A 16172-nucleotide genomic window follows, 5' to 3' on the forward strand; every position below is an offset into this window, starting at 1 on the left:
TATATATATATATATATATATATATATATATATATATTCAAGTCTCCTTTGACAAATATGTAAATAAAGGTCCCTAGAAATAGTTAACTATCATGCTTAGTAACAAGAGCGTGGGCCACTCTCATTTAACATAGAGAAGGAATAGACTACTATTCAAGATGTAATTCATTTAGTTTTTCCCAAATTCTAATTAAAAGAAATATCCACCTGAATGACCCAAATGCTGAGTAGAGACTCGAGGCAGAATAATACAAATCCAACGAAGTAAAATATCTGCAGGTAAATAGAATAGGGTGAGGTAGGAATTGTGAACAAAAGGAAACTAAGGGTAGGTTTGGTTCCCTGTAAAACTAGCCCAAAAAGTATTTTTGATTTGAAAAATAGTTCTCCGATCATTTGGTTCGAAGCAAAATTGCTTTCTCGTAAAAATATTTTACAGATTTTGGAAAAAAAACACTAGGTTTTCATTTTCCGCTGGTTTTGAGAGGAAAACGAAAACTCCTCAGCAAAGCAACGCGGCTCACCGCCTAGGTCACACGTGGACTTCTCGTGGCCTGCGTGAGAGAGAGGTCCACGGTGAACCTAGAGAATGATGGTACTATATTATATATAGTACCGAAGCTCCGGTACTATAGTCTTGTTTTCGATTGTAGGGTGTTCAAATTAATAATCCACACCGTTAAATATGATCTAGAAACCAAATTTCATAATTTTTTTACATCATTTACCAAGCGATCACAGGGTCTCAAAAATAACTATTTTAATGGTCGATGTGGCACATTTTTAAGCTCAACGGTGTAAAAGTATCCAAATTATATGAAAATTTAATAAAAAATTTTATTTAACATCAAGAGTAAGAATAATACTTCCGATTTGAAATTTGAGTCCTTTATCACCATTTTTTATTAAATTTTTATTTTCAGCCATTCATTTTGAGACTACTTGTTCATTAGGCAAACGAAGCCAAAAAATTATAAAAATTAATTTCTAGATAGTTCCAATAGCATAGATCATGTCTAACGGAACCGACCACTGAATCGGATGTCCCATCATTGAAAACAACTTACAAGCACGAGGCCTCCGTACTTTCGAAAACATAGGAGCCTAGCTCGCCCTCTCTCTCTCTCTCATATATACATATATATATATATACACACATATATACACATATATATAGGTCGTGGCTACTATACGAGTATTGGAGCTCTCGTACTCATAAGTTGTTTTCGATGATGGAGCTTCCGAATCGACGATCCACTTCGTTAAGTATGATCTAGAGTATTTGAAACTTCTAGAAAATAAATTTCGTAAATTTTCGAAATCATAATAAAGTCCATCAAGCGGGTATAAAATAAACGGTCAAAATCGAACGACGTCCTAAAAAATGATGATCAGATCCTTCAATTCAAGATCGGAGTTATTGATCTTTATCTAGGTAGTGAATAGAATTTTCTATCAAAATTTCAATTAATTTTCGCTTCTTTTACACCGTTAAACTAGCAAGTATCTCTTACCACCATTAAATAATTGTCAAATTTGTGACCTCTGATTGTAAGATAAATGATGTCGGAAAATATAAAATTTGATTTCTAGAAAGTTTTAAATGCTGTAAATAACGTTTAACGGTATGAATCGTCGATTCGGAGGAGCTCTATCATCGAAAACGATTTATGAGTACGAGAGCAATCGACTGCATTAAATAGGTATAGTAGGGACTAGTAGCTGGACTGTGTAGTATATACTATCATACTTATATAATATATATATATATATATATATATATATATATAAAATAGGTCTTGTGTGCTACTAGGAGAATAGAGGTCTTTATGCTCCTAAGTTGTTTTTTATAATGATTTTTGATAATGGAGCTTCCGAATCGAAGATCGATTCGTTAGATACTTTAAATTATAGAATACTAAAATAAAAAAAATGTGAAAGTACATGATGGTATTTATTTTTTTTTTATTTTATTGTTTCTCAATATATATATAAAAAAAAAACAACACCGGGTCAAACGGACTGTTTCAGAGTTCCAATCAAATTGGACCTCAGCTTAGATATTTTTGTGCCACGTGGCACCGCGTACTCCGACTCACGTGTAGGGCCCACACGGGCCGGCACCTCCACCAATCGCTACGCACTTATCGGTGGTCCATTAAGCACTTTTTTCGCCCGACCCACTTCAATCTCCGACCCTGCTCCTCTTTCGGACCCCACCGAATCCCATCCGTCCATTTTAATCCTACGGTCGCTATCATCTCATCCGAACATTCTAGAACATTACAAACTCTATATAATCGTCTCTTCATGTCCCTCGTTGTCTTTCAAACCCTAGCGGTTGATCTCTCTCTCTCTCTCTCTCTCTCTCTCTCTCTCTCTAATCTCTCTTCGTCGTCGTCTTCCTCCTCAGAACTATGGCGGGGAAGGGAGAGGGACCGGCCATCGGGATCGACCTAGGCACGACCTACTCGTGTGTCGGGGTGTGGCAACACGATCGCGTGGAGATCATCGCCAATGACCAGGGGAATCGCACCACCCCCTCCTACGTCGCCTTCACCGACAGCGAGCGGCTCATCGGCGACGCCGCCAAGAACCAGGTCGCCATGAACCCCACCAACACCGTCTTCGGTGAGATCTCTTCCCCCATTTAGAACCATAAACGCTAGATCTGTGTGTATCTTACTTAGATCTGGGATAATGGGCGTGCTTTTAGTTGTTCTTGTTGTAGATCTGTGATTTGATTTATGTTGTTTGACTTGCTTTGAGTGTTTTTTGGTAGATCTGTTTCGGTGGCGTTGTTCGTGAATTGTGCTTTTGTATCTTGTACTGAATCACGTTGGCATGTTCCAAATTAGGATATGAATAGGTTTAAGTTTTTTGGTTCCTTATAACTGTCGATAAACACATATACAACATGATTCCCTGATCTAAACAGGGTCTTAGTATCTCTACATAAAAAGAGGCAATTTGATACACTTGATTTTAGTATGAATATTCGTGTAGATCTGGATATTCGTTTATGGTCCTTGAGAGTTCAGATTTCTACACATATAAGTTAGTGGAGGCATCCTCCATCATAGGATGAAGTTAGTTTCATGTGTGGGGACTGGAAAAGGACTAGTAGATTGAAATTAGTATGTTGTAATTGATCAAGGGGTTCAGCTATTTTTTATTTGTTACTAGTTTTGCCAATCAGATGCTATTTCTCAAGAATGGATGTAGATCAGAGTCCTCTTTTCATAATTGATTTAAAGAGAACTTCTCTTTTGTTATGTGTTACTCATACTTTTGAAGTTTTTCTACTCCATACTGTAGCTAAAGTTTCTCCTTGGAGCATGTTTTATAGGAAATGAATTTGTCACCAACCTTCTCCATTGCTAGTTCTCTTCAATACCTCTTTTTATATTGTTATATTGACCTTTATCTAGAACAGCAGGGAGTAGAAGATGTTTTAAGACATTTCCTTTGCATTTAGTCGTAATTTCAATATTGATAATAAAGTTTCTGATTGATGATAACTTTTGATCCCAGATTCATTCAATAAGAAATGTATCATTACCTTGTTACCCTGAGAAAAGATTATTACTTTAGAATTTTATGTTTCTAGCCTGATAGAGTGTGATACTTCTTCCAATTACTAATTCTGTACTTGCGTTGCTGTACAAATAGAAACAATGGACAATGCCGTAATATGATGTCTTGCGCATTTAGTTAAGTTGATTGAAAGATGCTGATGTTGCTTATTGATTTTCTACATGTTAATGTTTAGTTTATCCTGCTCATTCGATTATGATCATTTTAATTTTTTGTTTTTCATGTTTAAGTTTATTTATTTATTGTTTTTGAGCAAAGACTTGACAAGCATATTATGGTTGGAAATACTAGTGAAGTATGCATTTTAAATTAGTGATAATGTTATTGGCCGTACTTACATTATCATCGTTGATATTCTTTTCTTCTTACCAATGTTCTTTGTTCTGTAGATGCCAAGCGCCTTATTGGCCGCCGCTTCTCTGACGCCCCGGTTCAGAGCGACATCAAACTGTGGCCCTTCAAGGTCGTGGCGGGTCCAGGTGACAAGCCCATGATCGTCGTCCAATACAAGGGCGAGGAGAAGCAATTTGCCGCTGAAGAGATCTCCTCCATGGTCTTGATGAAAATGCGTGAAATCGCTGAGGCATACCTTAGCTCCACCATCAAGAATGCTGTTGTTACTGTCCCTGCCTATTTCAACGACTCCCAGCGCCAGGCCACCAAGGATGCTGGTGTCATTGCTGGTTTGAATGTTATGAGAATTATTAATGAGCCCACCGCTGCCGCCATTGCCTATGGCCTCGATAAGAAGGCCGAAAGCGTTGGTGAAAAGAATGTTCTCATCTTCGATCTTGGTGGTGGTACATTTGATGTTTCACTTCTTACCATTGAGGAGGGAATTTTTGAGGTCAAGGCTACAGCCGGTGACACCCACCTCGGCGGTGAGGACTTTGACAACCGGATGGTCAACCACTTCGTGCAAGAATTTAAGAGGAAGCATAAGAAGGACATTACTGGAAACCCTAGGGCTCTCCGTAGGTTGAGAACCTCATGTGAGAGGGCTAAGAGGACTCTCTCCTCCACTGCTCAAACCACGATTGAGATTGATTCTTTGTATGAAGGCGTTGACTTCTACTCTACGATTACACGGGCTCGGTTTGAAGAGCTCAACATGGACCTGTTCCGCAAATGCATGGAGCCGGTCGAGAAGTGCTTAAGAGATGCCAAGATGGATAAAAGCACCGTTCACGACGTTGTCCTTGTTGGTGGCTCCACCAGGATTCCTAGGGTCCAACAGCTTCTCCAAGACTTCTTCAATGGAAAGGAGCTTTGCAAAAGCATCAATCCTGATGAAGCTGTTGCCTATGGGGCGGCAGTCCAGGCCGCTATCTTATCTGGCGAAGGCAATGAAAAAGTGCAGGACCTTCTCTTATTGGATGTTACCCCGCTGTCCCTGGGGCTGGAGACAGCCGGTGGTGTTATGACAGTTCTTATCCCAAGGAATACCACTATTCCTACTAAAAAGGAGCAAGTCTTCTCTACTTACTCTGATAACCAGCCTGGTGTGTTGATCCAGGTCTACGAAGGTGAGCGTACCCGGACCAGGGATAACAATTTGCTCGGAAAATTTGAGCTATCTGGCATCCCCCCTGCCCCACGTGGTGTCCCACAGATCACCGTCTGCTTTGACATTGATGCAAACGGTATATTAAACGTCTCGGCTGAGGATAAGACCACCGGGCAAAAGAACAAAATCACGATCACGAACGACAAGGGTAGGTTGAGTAAGGATGAGATTGAGAAGATGGTGCAGGACGCAGAGAAGTACAAGTCAGAGGACGAGGAGCACAAGAAGAAGGTGGAGTCCAAGAATGCGCTGGAGAACTATGCATACAACATGCGTAACACGGTGAAGGATGAGAAGATATCCTCGAAGTTGAGTGCGGCGGACAAGAAGAAGATTGAGGATGCAATCGAGCAGGCGATCCAGTGGTTGGACGGGAACCAGCTCGCTGAAGCTGATGAGTTTGAGGATAAGATGAAGGAGCTGGAGGGGATATGCAACCCCATCATTGCGAAAATGTACCAGGGTGCGGGTGCCGATGCTGAAGGCAGGATGGACGAGGATGGCCCATCTGCCGGCGGCAGTGGTGCTGGGCCGAAGATTGAGGAGGTTGACTAAAAAGGCGGTCTCGTCTCACATCCTTTTAGTTGATGGGTGGTATTGCGCGCGTGGTTGAGTTCGCATTGATTGCGAATCATTTTGGGTCATGGTTCTTTGTCATGGACCATGAATTTATGATTGTTAGGAACATGCTAATTTTTTTTCCTTCTATCTTGCTGCCTTTGTTTTAGACATACGCACTTGATGTGCAACAAATCATTTTGGTTTAGGAATTGTAATTTTGATATGGTATTTTAAATTTTTCTGCTTCTTGGATAATTGTGTTACACTTTATATAGGTTGTGCTTCTAGTCTTGATGATTTGATTGCATTTTTGTGTGAGAAATTTTCCTCTCGTCAGGGTGAAGTGGTTGTTTAACCTCGTTTGCTAGAGGGAGAATGAACCAAGGGGCAGTGAGAGTGAACAAAAAGATAGGGATGATGAGAGTTCTAGAATTGTGGTAATTGGTTTACTTATTAATCACTAAGCATTAGAAACATTAACCAGAATGTATATGGCATCTTGCTAGGCTTGCCTAAACTTTTCTTTTTATTGTATTTCTTTTTTGACCTGGATTTATTAATAAACTTCCTAGTTTCTTACTTCCCTGGTCCTAAATTGAGCAATGCTATTGGTTTCTCGCAATTTTTTTTTTCCACCCTGGTGTGTAGAAATTTTGTTCAGACACTAATGTAAAGTAGAATTTTTTAAATTGCAGCGTTGTCCATAAATTCATTTCAACTTTTCATTAACTGTTTTTCTTTTGGCGCTCAAAATGGCTTCTTGGAGAAGCTGTTCTGGAAATTCAAAAGCTCTTCCAAAAGAAATCCTACATGTTTCTACTTTCTGGTTCCGAAAGAAGAGAAGTCGCATCAACTGCAAAATCCAAGGGGGAGAAGAATCCCCTCACAGCTTTTGCTTCATCTTCACCTTTTGCTTTCACCAGAACCGTCGCGATTTTTTTAATTATAAATTTGAGTGGATTTAGATGGGTACCAATTAGCCCTTCTTTTCTTTTGAATCTTTTCTTATAATTAAAGGTATAAAATGTCTATGCCGTTTGGCCAAAATGAGATCAAAATTAATATGAAGTGAGTAATGCTTTGGGTGCTCCTTATGCAGCAGCTAGCTCCCTTATAAATAATCGGTGTTGTGTAGCTACACAATACAAAAACAATCATGGAGCGCCATATGTGACTAGTCGACAGCTCTTTTTAGTTAATTCTAAATGAAATTCTCTATTTCGAAAAGCAATAAACATACGCCAACGAGGCCCAGCTGCCTCACTCTGTAGTCTAATTCATCCATTTAATGAATGAAGCGGTAGCAAACTATATTTTCTAAAAAAAAATTCGAAATGTTTAGAGTACTATTTAATAAATCTAACGGGTGTTGGCTTAGAAATTCTAATTAAAATAATAAAATATATGTGACCAAGAATTTAAATTGCATGCCTCTATCTTAATATATATATATATATATACCCAACAGTGCTCCTCGCATTAATACAGCACCGCGTTGTCATGTTCTCCACTAGATGAGTACACGATAACATTGCTAATTAACTTTACGTAAGCTTTTGGAAAGTAGATCATTATCAACGTACAGTTTGCATGGACTAATATTATAATAATTAGAAAAAAGAAATCGTATTTCTTTTAGAATAAAATAATTAAAATAAGATATGGGAATTAATGGTAATATAAGCATTCTCAATTTTACTATTGTTTAGTTAATTGTTACACCTATTCCTTTCAAAACACATAAACACACACACACACACACACACACACACACACAGAGGAGGAGAGAGAGAGAGACCTGATGACCATTATTAATTCTAGACCACAAAGTAAGGCCATCCTTTCTTTTTTTTTTTCCTTAGTTTCTTTTATGACACAAGCTTGAGAATATTTGTCTGTTTTACTAAGCCTTGGTTTCTTTATTATTTCCCATCAAATAATCGTGCAGCATGCCTAGGGTTTTCAAGGGGCCCCTTTCTTTTCCTCCTCCCTACCTTTTTTCATGCAGGAGCATCAGGCCACTAAGCACCTTACACCACCCCCCTTCTTTCTCTCTCTCTCTCTCTCTCTCTCTCTCTCTTTCTCAGAACACTATTTAGATGCTTAAAAGCTAAGGAATTACACCCAATCACCCACCAGCTAAGCAAACCCTACCATATATAATACAAAAGACACCACAAGGTTCTGATAAAGAAAGAAATATATATATATATATATATATATCAACTCTTCTCTCCTTTTCTTCTTCATTCTCTTGATCTCCATCTCTTGGTATCTGGTTCTCCACCTCTAATCATCAATCCTCACTACATATGCATCCAAAGTATCCTTGATATGGTATCACAAAGAAGATAGAAATATACCATGGTTTTTACCTCACTTCCACGCTATCTTGATCCACCAAGCTGGAACCAGGTGACCCTCTCTCCTTCTCCTCCACTTCTTTTAATTTCCTCCCAAATTAACCACCTACTCCTTTATATGTAGCTTCTTCAACAAAAAAGCAAATAAATAGCACCCCCCCAACAACACCCCCACAAAAAAAAGAAAAAAATTTCCCTAGCTACCACCCTACCCCTCTTTCCTTGAATATGCAATAATCTTTTAACTTTTATGTAGAATTATTTGTTTTTGTGTTCTTAGTTGATTTGGTGATCACTGCTGTATACTTCAATTTTAATGTTCAGGTGGCAGCTTGCCAAACCCCTATCCTAGAGGATAGATTTCTCAAACAAAAAAAAAACTAAAATAAACTAAAACAACACTTTTTACTCTAAACCCTAATTCCTTTTTTTTTTTCTTTGGAATTTCTGTTTATACAGCAACAAGACTACCAATCTGCTAGTTCCAGTGGCGGCGGCGGCCACCTCCCACCGCTACCGGAAGTTAGCGTGGCGACAACCGCCGCCAGCCTGGTTCGGCCTGGCTCGATGGCGGACAGAGCCCGACTGGCGGGGCTTCCGCAGCCCGAGCACGCACTCAAGTGCCCGCGTTGCGAGTCGGTCAACACCAAGTTCTGCTACTTCAACAACTACTCCCTCTCGCAGCCGCGCCACTTCTGCAAGACCTGCCGCCGCTACTGGACGAGCGGCGGCGCCCTGCGCAACGTCCCCGTGGGTGGCAGCTGCCGCCGCAACAAGCGGAGCAGCAAGTCCAAGACATCTTCCTCAGCATCGGCCAACCGCCAAGCAGCTGGCACGCCATCATCCGGTGCAATTCCACCCGACGTCCGGCCTCCGCCTGCTGGCGAACCGCCATTCATGACCTCTTTGCAGTCTATAGGCGACTACGGTTGCACTCTTTCCGATCTAGGGTTAGGGTTTAGTAGTCTCCACCCTATTGAGCCAGTAGATAGTTATCAAGTACTAGGAAGTAGCTCAAGTTTAGGGTTAGAACACAAGAGGATGCAACAAATCCAGCAATTCCCTTCATTTACAAGTCCTTCAATGCAAGGACTACATAATTTCAATGGAGAAAGTACTAGCAGTGATCATCATGGCTTATTCGGCTCGATCCTTCCAAAGGTAAAGATGGAGGATGAATTACGAAGGCTAAATTTGCCGCGAGAGTATTTGGGCATTCCTAGAGAGAACCAATATTGGGGAAGCGGCGATATCGCAGGTTTTAACTCTTCATCATCCGGCAATATCTTGTGATAGTTCCAGCATGCTTTCGATGGTTTTCTCGGTAATCTTGATAATTGAAGTCATTGAAGCATAAATTTTTGCTATAGCTTCTGAGACGAAGGTATTACGTAACACTCGGGAGGGAAGGATTAACAAACCATTTGGTTATCGCTAGCAGTTAACATATGGTGAGGAGATATGGAGAAGGTAGCTAGGAATGGTGGGTTAGGTTTTTTTTTTCTTTTTTCTTTTTTAAATTAAGTTCAAATGGTAGATTAGTTTAGTTACCTTGTTCTGGTTTGTATGCTTTACTTTGTATCTTGTAATATGGTTAGAGAAATTAGGTGTATGATCAAGTTCATAGAGGGTGGGATATTTAAATATATATATGTAATTCTCCAACTTGAGGAGTTGTTAGTTGTGAACTAGTCCATGTTCTATTTGGCTCTAATTGTGATTAATTAGTAACTTTTGTTGACATTAGCATGCAGTTGATATACTACTGCAATGTGATGATCTTTCTTTCTCTTCAGTTTGTAGAAGTCATACATCTCATAATTATTTCTCAATTTTGAGGAATATTTTGTAACATTTAGGTATGAGCACGACAAGCGCGACTTGATTTGCTAAAGTTTATTTATTTTCTTGCTCAGACAAAGGTTGTTCAAAACTTACTATTATTTGGAAATGAAGATGAGTGAGATATTGTATCAAGATGCTTAAGCAATGAAAAGCCATTGCAAAGATACAAAACGAGTGCTTGAGTAGATCGAGTAATTGCTTATTAATTAGGCTACTTGGATTACGTAATAGCCTACCCTTAGGTTCTTCATGATCTTCCTACATATTGTCATGATCTAATGCCAAGGATAACAATAATTCAATTAATGTACTGTGTATCCATTCATAACAAAGCTATTTCTCAACTTTGAATAAATTTATGAGTAATTGCGCTGCTAGTCTATAAAAGTTTTGCTCTAGTTCGCTTTATGGCTTGGTCTTTTGATATGGACATGCGACATTTCAAATTTTGGAAGTGCTTCACTTTAGCCCTTACCTACACTGGTAAATATTTGCTCGCATTTGGTACATCTGCACATTCATTAGCCATGATATATCAACCTTCTATATATCTCATATTTCAATCTAAGCACAGATGCACATATCCATCGATGCACACAACAAATTTTAGTCTATCGGTAGATGAGGAGGACTAAAAAGAACTTTCAAAAGTTTAGGATGTCGAACATTAATTTTTCACTTACTACTACTAGTTTTAGAATAATAACAATGATTTTATGCTCTCTTCTCGAATCTCTACCTATAAAGCATTATATATTGGAGGATAAGAGACATGCTTATTGAGGAAATCTTTTTTTTTTTTTTTACTGGTCTTTTGTGGCAAACATTAGAACAACAATCTCTTTAGTTGATTGGTTGCACCAAAAAAAAGAGTTTATTATTTCACCACTACCAATGCTTCTTTTGGAGTTCTACAACTTTGGAGCCTACCATTGACTGTCCAATTAAAGTTTCAGCTTTCACTTTTGTTCTTTGGTTACATCTGATTGACATCATAACTGTAATCATTCATTAAGTTGTACATTAATTATATGATTCATAATGTTGTGCTTTATGGCTTTTCTTTCTCAAAATAAACACTTAAAAGGACATCAATTTTAATCTACATTTCTAAGAAGATAAATAATACCTTCCATAGGGAGAAAGAATCAGAAGAGACAATTAATAATGGGTTGAGATTTAATGTTAATTAATTTTAAAAGCCAATTCACATAGCTAAATTAAATTGACTTAGATTTTTCCCTCTAATTAATTGCCTCATATTACATGCATTGATACATATTAAGTTGAAAAAGATTAATTAATCTAAAATTCACTGATCTAATTGTGGTGTTTGAAATCATTAATAGGTGAACTTTGTTTGAGTTCCAAATGTTTAGTTATTTGTTGTGTACAATACTTTGTGCAATTTCATGAATAAAACTCACACACACACACACACACACACACACACACCTATATATAGGTTGTGCTCTAACATATGAATACTTTAATATTAATCACCCAAATTTGAGGGACAAAGAGACAAGCACTTTATACGGGCATATGCTGTTTGATTTGGTGTGGCTTGTTCCTTGACTGAGATGAGCCCTTCACTATCCTTTCTCGATCCCTTTATATTATTTTATTAGACTTCACACATATTCATGTAAATGTCTCCAGAGAGAGAGAGAGAGAGAGAGAGAGATCTACGTATACTAAAATAGAGAGAGAGAGATGTACGTATACTAAAATCTATGCAGGCACTGAAACAAAGAAGGAAAGAGGTGAAGTAGGAAGATTAATGCTCTGGATTTCTTTATGCAGTCCCTAAAATGTCTCTAATGGTGCTTCGAGGAAACGCAGTGAACTAATCATTACGATATTGTGTCTGTGGCCTTTAATTGAGGCGATTTTTGAGGGCATTGCAGTAGAACTTTTCGAAAATACTCCTGCATTAGAAATTTGTTGGGATTTCTAATTAGATGTGCCCCTGATATGCTGGTAATATTTTAATACAAAAATGTCTCTGTGTGGGTGAATAATTCTCTACTTTTTTAGAGGCCGTTTGTTTCAAAAATTATAATATTTCAAAAAAAAATTATATTTTATATTTAGAATTACAAGTTTTGACTAATTTATCAAGTTACTTTGGATTAAGAGATTGTTAAGTACTAATAATTTTTATCAAGTATGGAAAAAGAATAACTCCTAAACCATAATAATCTGTTATTCCTTTTACTATTTCACTAATATCTTTTACAACTACTAACCTGAACGCTAATGATTTAACACAAAGGATTACTTTAGTATTCCCCCCCCCTACAAAAAAAAAAAAAAAANCAAAAAAAAAAAAAAAAAAAAAAGATGTTTAATTGTTTATGTGTCTCTGTCTGAGGGAATCTGTGCTTCCCTTCTGCTTTCGCTGGGTCCAATGCAGTCATCTTCATTGGATCGAATAAAGCAAACAAAAGTGAGCCCATGGATGGAAAATTAGACATTTATTTAAGAAAGGGACAAAATTTCAACTCCAAATAGACACTAATTCTTATTATATTCATACTTGTATTTTTTTTTTTTGTTTTATCTAGTTATGCACTATTCCAACAGTGAGCAGGAATCTAGTTAGGAACTTGCGCTCAAAGCAGTGATGGTGAGTACGCTAATTAACACTTTCTCTTGTTAAATTTGAAGGTAAAGCTTTCATGAAATATTGCTAGTCGATGATAGAGATTAAACTTTACATTCAAAAAGTAGGTACATTAGAATTAGTCATAAAAAAAAATTATCGATCTACATAATTAAAATAAAAAGTGTTCATAGTTTAGGATGCATTATCTAAAGATAAAAACTTGTCGAAACTATAAATTATTTTAAGTTGGCTATTCAATCTTTCAAAATTTTAATTTTATTACCGTCTATTTCAATTGCTTAATTTGAATCAGCAAAGAATACTTCAAATTTAAAATTTAAATCTATTGTTTATCTTTATACGTTCAGTTAGTGTGTTTCATATAATTGTTATAAATTATATGCTTCATGCAATTCTTACAACTATAAATTTATTAAAATAAATAATTAGCTTATATTTTGAAGTCAAAATACTGCTTATCAACTCAAATTAAACAAAGTAAAAGATTAGATAGTAAAATAAAATTTTTAAAAGGCCGAATAATTAATTCAAAATGACTCATAGCTCAGATAAGCTCTGTATGATTTTACCTTATTTAACCTACAACTTAGTATAATTTAACTACAACTTAGTAGAACGTTCAGACATGAAAACTATACTATGTACAGACTCATTTTGGTATAGTTTTTGCATCTGAATTTAATAATTACTTCAAACTTTTAGACCACCAGTAAACATAAAATTAAAATTTCAAATGGACTAAAATGATCCAAAAGGCAAAAACCATGAAATTTCCCTGATAAAATTCTTAACTTGTAAAAGAGCATATCACATCACCAATAATTTAAATATTCGAAGACAAATAAGAGCAGAGTCTACTACAAACACGCTAACAAAAGGTCTAAATAAATTCCGCTAATCAAAATTATGCAATGTAGAATCGTCAAAGATCACTTCTCGCCCCGTTGTAGGATTTCATTTCTTCTTCTCGGATACACCACCAGATCTGCATATAGAAAATGAAAATTTTTAGGGTCTATAAAGCAGGGTTAGGCTCTTGGATTCCTTTATAGCGAAAGCGTACGCGATTGATCATGTACAAAAAAGAAAGAGACAGTAAAACAAAGGCAACAGAACAAAGAAAACAATTCATTCAAAAATTTAATTCAAAACCAACTATCTTCTCATATTGGCACTCTGCTGCTATATACACTTTCATTTTGCAAGACTAAAACTTTAAACGTGCGTTTAAGATGTTGAAAGAAGAGGACAAATTCAACAAGAGCGAACTTACACGTCCCAGTTAATGCACAGTGCATGGCAAGTTTGGTGTTCAAGCTTTTCAAAATTCATTACATTTTATTTTCATAATTGAACAATGACTGCAGTGTAAAACTATGTAACTTGAGAGATTATTCCAATAAAAGCATACTGATATGCATAAAGGAAAAAGAATATAGCATGCAGATTCGAGTATGTCAACTATGCTATGGCCCGAGCACAACTCAAATTTGTTCTGGTGTTGCAGGTAACATACTTTGAATCAACCGACTGAGCAGAAGTTGAATAAGCGCCCTTCCTCTTGATTCAAATCATATATCGCAAGATATAGTATTTGATAACTACAAATACTTATTAACACGGAATCACCACTTTCTATGAGAAAAAAGATTATTTGAGTACCATGTATACAAACAGACCTAAATTACAATGAATTTATGGCTTGTACACAGTAGCAAAGAAAGAGTCATATTGTTTGGAAGTTACACAAGTCCAACAAAACATGTTCCAGGAAATAAAAAACAAAACACACAAACACAAAAAAAAAAAGAAGAGACCATTACTCACCTCATCTTCCTGAAAACATTAGCCATCTCTTCACGCTTCTTCTTTGCCCTCTTATGCGTGCCAAGCTTTCTCTTTGCAACCTTGAGTGCGCGCTTATCTTTCCCAACTTTGAGAAGCTCAGTGATACGCTTCTCATACGGCGCAAACCCGGCAACTTCCCTGATCAAGTTCCTCACCAAATGCACCCTCTTGCTGGTTTTCTGCTTTCGGCAAAAAAGTCATAACCCACAAAGCAAAATTACACAAACACTGAACAAAATGCACAAATCTCTAATGAAGAAATATATGACAATGGGGACGATAAAATGTACATTGGTGTGAAGAATACCTAAGAAAATAGTAATACATAGCAAATAAATTATAAGTTCATATTTATATAATAAGCTATTGTTCCTGATAAATATATGAACTGGGAATAGAATTCTTAGACTAGTGATTGCATTGTAGTGAAAACACATCATTTAGTCCGCTGGAAAGTGAAACCTCAGCATTAACGTGTGTTGCGTACAATCAAACTCATTTTATTACAATTCAGCCAGGGAATATAACTGTATCATACAGGTGCGAGTAATCCAATCCAAATAACAAACCAAATTATTCTATAAAAAAGAGATCAACAGAAAAAAAAAAAAAAAAGTCGCAGGTACAATGCACCTAACATTGAACGCAGAATCTAGAGATCCATTTATTTATCCAAAAGTAGCTACGGCCAACTGCTGAATAAACACATTAAACTAAACTTATTCTAAGTAATTCTTTTCCTAAATTTCATAGCCTATGACATAATTGAGGGAAAATCTGGCATTTGCATCTGATTTACTGATCATATGAACAAAAAAAAAGGGTAAATTTATCGAAGAGATAGAAACTAGGGATCAATCATACGGGAAAACAAAAAAAAACTAAAAAATGACTCATATTTTGAGAAAAAGTGGCGATCTAATCGCACCCCTTTTCTGCTAGAAGGGCGAGGGGGGATCTCGCGCTTGGTGACGACGTGCCCCTTGTTGAGCCCCACGAAGAGCCCAGTGTTCGGCTGCGGCGGAGCCATGAGAAAACCTCGATTCGAGCCCTAAATTCACAAATCAAATCAAATTACTTCCAATGAAAAAAAAAAAAAACGAGATCAAAGCAAGATCTCTATGGTTTAACGTGCTCCAAATTCGAACATTGATGAGTGAATAGATCAAATGATGTAGGTAGAGGCGAGGAGAAGAGATGGAGATCCGAGAGCGCGCTCGCTACCTCGCAAACACTAGGGCTGCAGCAGAAACCCTAGCCGCCGACGCCGTAAGAAACCCTAACAGAGCGCGAGAGACAGGTATATAAATAATCATAGGAGAACCGAACCGGACCTGATAGGACTTCGACCGGTCCGACCTTGTTGAACCGGTTGTCGACCACTCGAACCCTTTTAAAATGATTGGCGTCGGCCCAAATATCTATATGTGGGCCGAGAATGGGCCTCCACATGGCCCATTAGCAGCTTTAACCAAAATATTATCAGTCATTTATTTATGCCATATAATTAGGCTAAATTACATAAAATTCTCCGATAAATACTCGCTTTTCACTTTTTCTATTTGACTTTCAAAAACCTACATTTTACCCTCTTAAAATTTCAGAAATATTTTCAATGGGGTATGGTGTTAATGGAAAGAACAAAATTACCAAATTATCTTTACTTCTTCTATAAGAAAAAAATATTTTTTAATATATTTTTATCATTTTAAAGGACATTTTCGATGTAAATTATAAAAAAATAGATGAAATAGTAATG

General features: G+C 37.1%; 3 protein-coding genes across 4 annotated transcripts; 2 read left to right on the forward strand and 1 right to left on the reverse strand.

Moving 5' to 3' along the window:
• Window positions 2339-5995, forward strand: LOC109718577 (heat shock cognate 70 kDa protein 2). Its single transcript, XM_020244869.1, has 2 exons — window positions 2339-2631; window positions 3987-5995. The coding sequence occupies exons 1-2, from the start codon at window positions 2418-2420 to the stop codon at window positions 5717-5719; spliced, it is 1947 nt and encodes a 648-aa protein (XP_020100458.1). The 5' UTR covers window positions 2339-2417; the 3' UTR covers window positions 5720-5995.
• On the forward strand, window positions 7915-9829 carry LOC109718122 (dof zinc finger protein DOF3.6-like). Of its 2 annotated transcripts, none has more exons than XM_020244145.1 (2): window positions 7915-8140; window positions 8548-9829. In XM_020244145.1, exons 1-2 carry the CDS (start codon window positions 8090-8092, stop codon window positions 9379-9381), a joined length of 885 nt encoding a protein of 294 aa, XP_020099734.1. In that variant the 5' UTR covers window positions 7915-8089; the 3' UTR covers window positions 9382-9829. The 2 variants fall into 2 exon arrangements, with proteins under 2 accessions (XP_020099734.1, XP_020099735.1); XM_020244146.1 differs by lacking the exon at window positions 7915-8140 and adding an exon at window positions 8160-8412.
• On the reverse strand, window positions 13310-15755 carry LOC109717923 (60S ribosomal protein L36-3-like). The gene is made up of 4 exons (XM_020243882.1): window positions 15638-15755; window positions 15342-15464; window positions 14393-14592; window positions 13310-13550 (listed from the first exon to the last, which is right to left on the reverse strand). The coding sequence occupies exons 2-4, from the start codon at window positions 15441-15443 to the stop codon at window positions 13520-13522; spliced, it is 333 nt and encodes a 110-aa protein (XP_020099471.1). The 5' UTR covers window positions 15444-15464; window positions 15638-15755; the 3' UTR covers window positions 13310-13519.

Source organism: Ananas comosus, linkage group 12, assembly GCF_001540865.1.
Source record: "Ananas comosus cultivar F153 linkage group 12, ASM154086v1, whole genome shotgun sequence".
NCBI classification, from domain to species: Eukaryota; Viridiplantae; Streptophyta; class Magnoliopsida; order Poales; family Bromeliaceae; genus Ananas; species Ananas comosus.

Coding starts and splice junctions, on each gene's coding strand:
- LOC109718577 (XM_020244869.1), top strand. CDS start 2,418: ATGGCGGGGAAGGGAGAGGGACCGGCCATCGGGATCGACCTAGGCACG. Junction 2,632..3,986: donor CCCCACCAACACCGTCTTCG/GTGAGATCTCTT, acceptor TTTGTTCTGTAG/ATGCCAAGCGCCTTATTGGC.
- LOC109717923 (XM_020243882.1), bottom strand. CDS start 15,443: ATGGCTCCGCCGCAGCCGAACACTGGGCTCTTCGTGGGGCTCAACAAG. Junction 14,593..15,341: donor GCCCTTCTAGCAGAAAAGGG/GTGCGATTAGAT, acceptor TGCCGAAAGCAG/AAAACCAGCAAGAGGGTGCA. Junction 13,551..14,392: donor AATGTTTTCAGGAAGATGAG/GTGAGTAATGGT, acceptor TTCTATATGCAG/ATCTGGTGGTGTATCCGAGA.
- LOC109718122 (XM_020244145.1), top strand. CDS start 8,090: ATGGTTTTTACCTCACTTCCACGCTATCTTGATCCACCAAGCTGGAAC. Junction 8,141..8,547: donor ATCCACCAAGCTGGAACCAG/GTGACCCTCTCT, acceptor CTGTTTATACAG/CAACAAGACTACCAATCTGC.